At 55.8% G+C, this 1,571-nt stretch overlaps 1 protein-coding gene across 1 annotated transcript in view; it reads right to left on the bottom strand.

Annotated features, from left to right (window-relative positions):
* Positions 1–1,571, bottom strand: part of ZBED3 (zinc finger BED-type containing 3) — an 11,224-nt gene continuing 9,653 nt past the window's right edge. The window contains exon 5 of the mRNA XM_040493159.1: positions 1–1,566. Within this exon, the coding sequence (XP_040349093.1) occupies positions 1,240–1,566 (327 nt within the window). The 3' untranslated portion in view covers positions 1–1,239. The remainder of the gene's footprint in view (positions 1,567–1,571) is intronic.

Genomic DNA, 1,571 nt, shown 5'->3' with positions numbered 1-1,571 from the left:
ATTAAGGACTCTGTATTAGAGGCTATTAGGATATATAGACTGAAATACTTCGGGATGAAATGCCATGTATGTTTGGGATAGAGGGCAGAGAAAATAAGGCAATATGTTAAGTGTTCAGTCTAGGTGGAGGGTATACGTGGGTGTTCATTTTACTAGCAAGATGAAGGCTGAAAACAAATTATATTCAGCTTACGGGTCCAGTGTAGAATGGGAAGCTGACCTCCAGGAAAGGACTTAAGTATGGGGAGGAAATACAGGCAGCAAGGGTAACTGGACTCCTCTTGGGTAGTGTTAAGCTGGGGACAGTCAAGCTGGGCAAATCTTTCTTTTTAGTACAAGGGGAGACTTGTTGCTGAGGAACCAGAGTAGTCTGGGGAAGAGAGGGAATGAGTCAGAGGAAAGGAGAAACGGTAATGGAGCAAAGGTCCAGTAAAGGTGGAAGAGGAATGGAGGCAAACGGGAAGAAGTAAAGGTGACCTCAGATGGGAGAGAGGTCTTCTCTTGTGGCCCAGAAGTGAGGACTGTTTTGTGGGGAACCAAGCTCCCTTCCTAAGGAGGGAGGAGCTCATGTTTTGCTAGTAAGGAAGCGCAAGGCACAAACGCACCACAGCTGCCACTGGGTCTTCAACGGAAAGGGAACAGCTGGGGTGCGCTCTCTTCAAGCTGGGGAGCAAACAGGGGTTCTCCCAGATTGCTCTGATGAGGCACTAGGATGACAGGGTAAAGAACAGTTGTGGAGGCTAAATGGCCCCCTTTTCAGAACCTCGTGCCTGGCAAAACCAACTTGCCAAAGATTTATTCATGAGGAAACGAATAAAACTCTCCTTGGATAAAACGCTCGATCCTCATTTCCGTGCTCCCTCCACCCTGGGTTGCCCTGGCGGGTGTGCAGCCACGTGGTGTGGCAGTCTTTAGTACGTATGGAAGTTACAGGACTCCGGGTAATATAGGACGGAGCTGTCCTTCCGAAACGAGTTGCAGGAAAACCACCTCCTTGCACCGAAGCCCAACAGCAAAGGAGGCCCCTGGAGCTAGTGCTCCCAGGCATCCCGGGGCGTGGCGGGGCACAGAGCGTTAAGTGATTTTTGGTTCTACTCTGGTTTCCTAAGTGCTTCTCAAGGGTCCACATTTGGAGATCTTGGTGGGCCTGAGATTCAGCTCCCAGGTGAGGCTGATCCGTGGACCACTCTTGGAGTAGCGCTGGCACGGGAGGGGTTGGGAGTGGAAAGCGGCCCAGACCTACAGGACCTTGGTAATTATGTAGCCGTCCCTCTCCCCCAAGGGCTCTTCTTTGAGCGGAGTCTGCAGCGGAGTAGAGGCCAAGGCCAGGGCGCCTTCGCGGCGGCTCACTTCCCGCAGCCGCCCCTGCAGCGCCTCCCTCTCGGCCTGCAGCTCCCGCCGCGCCTGGGCCGCCGCGCGCTCCTCCTCCTGCAGGGCCCTGCGCCTCAGCTCCAGGGCGCGCTCGCCCTGCTCCACCGCCGCCTCGCGCCGCGCCAGCTCGCGCTCGCGCAGGCTGCAGCGCACGGCCAGCGCGCCCATCTGCTCCAGCAGGCGCGCCCAGTCGCCCTCGG

The sequence above is a fragment of the Herpailurus yagouaroundi genome, unplaced genomic scaffold, assembly GCF_014898765.1.
Source record: "Herpailurus yagouaroundi ecotype Mexico unplaced genomic scaffold, PumYag 29, whole genome shotgun sequence".
Taxonomy (NCBI): domain Eukaryota; kingdom Metazoa; phylum Chordata; class Mammalia; order Carnivora; family Felidae; genus Herpailurus; species Herpailurus yagouaroundi.
The sequence above is the reverse complement of the archived record's forward strand: the minus strand, read 5'-3'. Positions and strand labels throughout refer to the sequence as shown.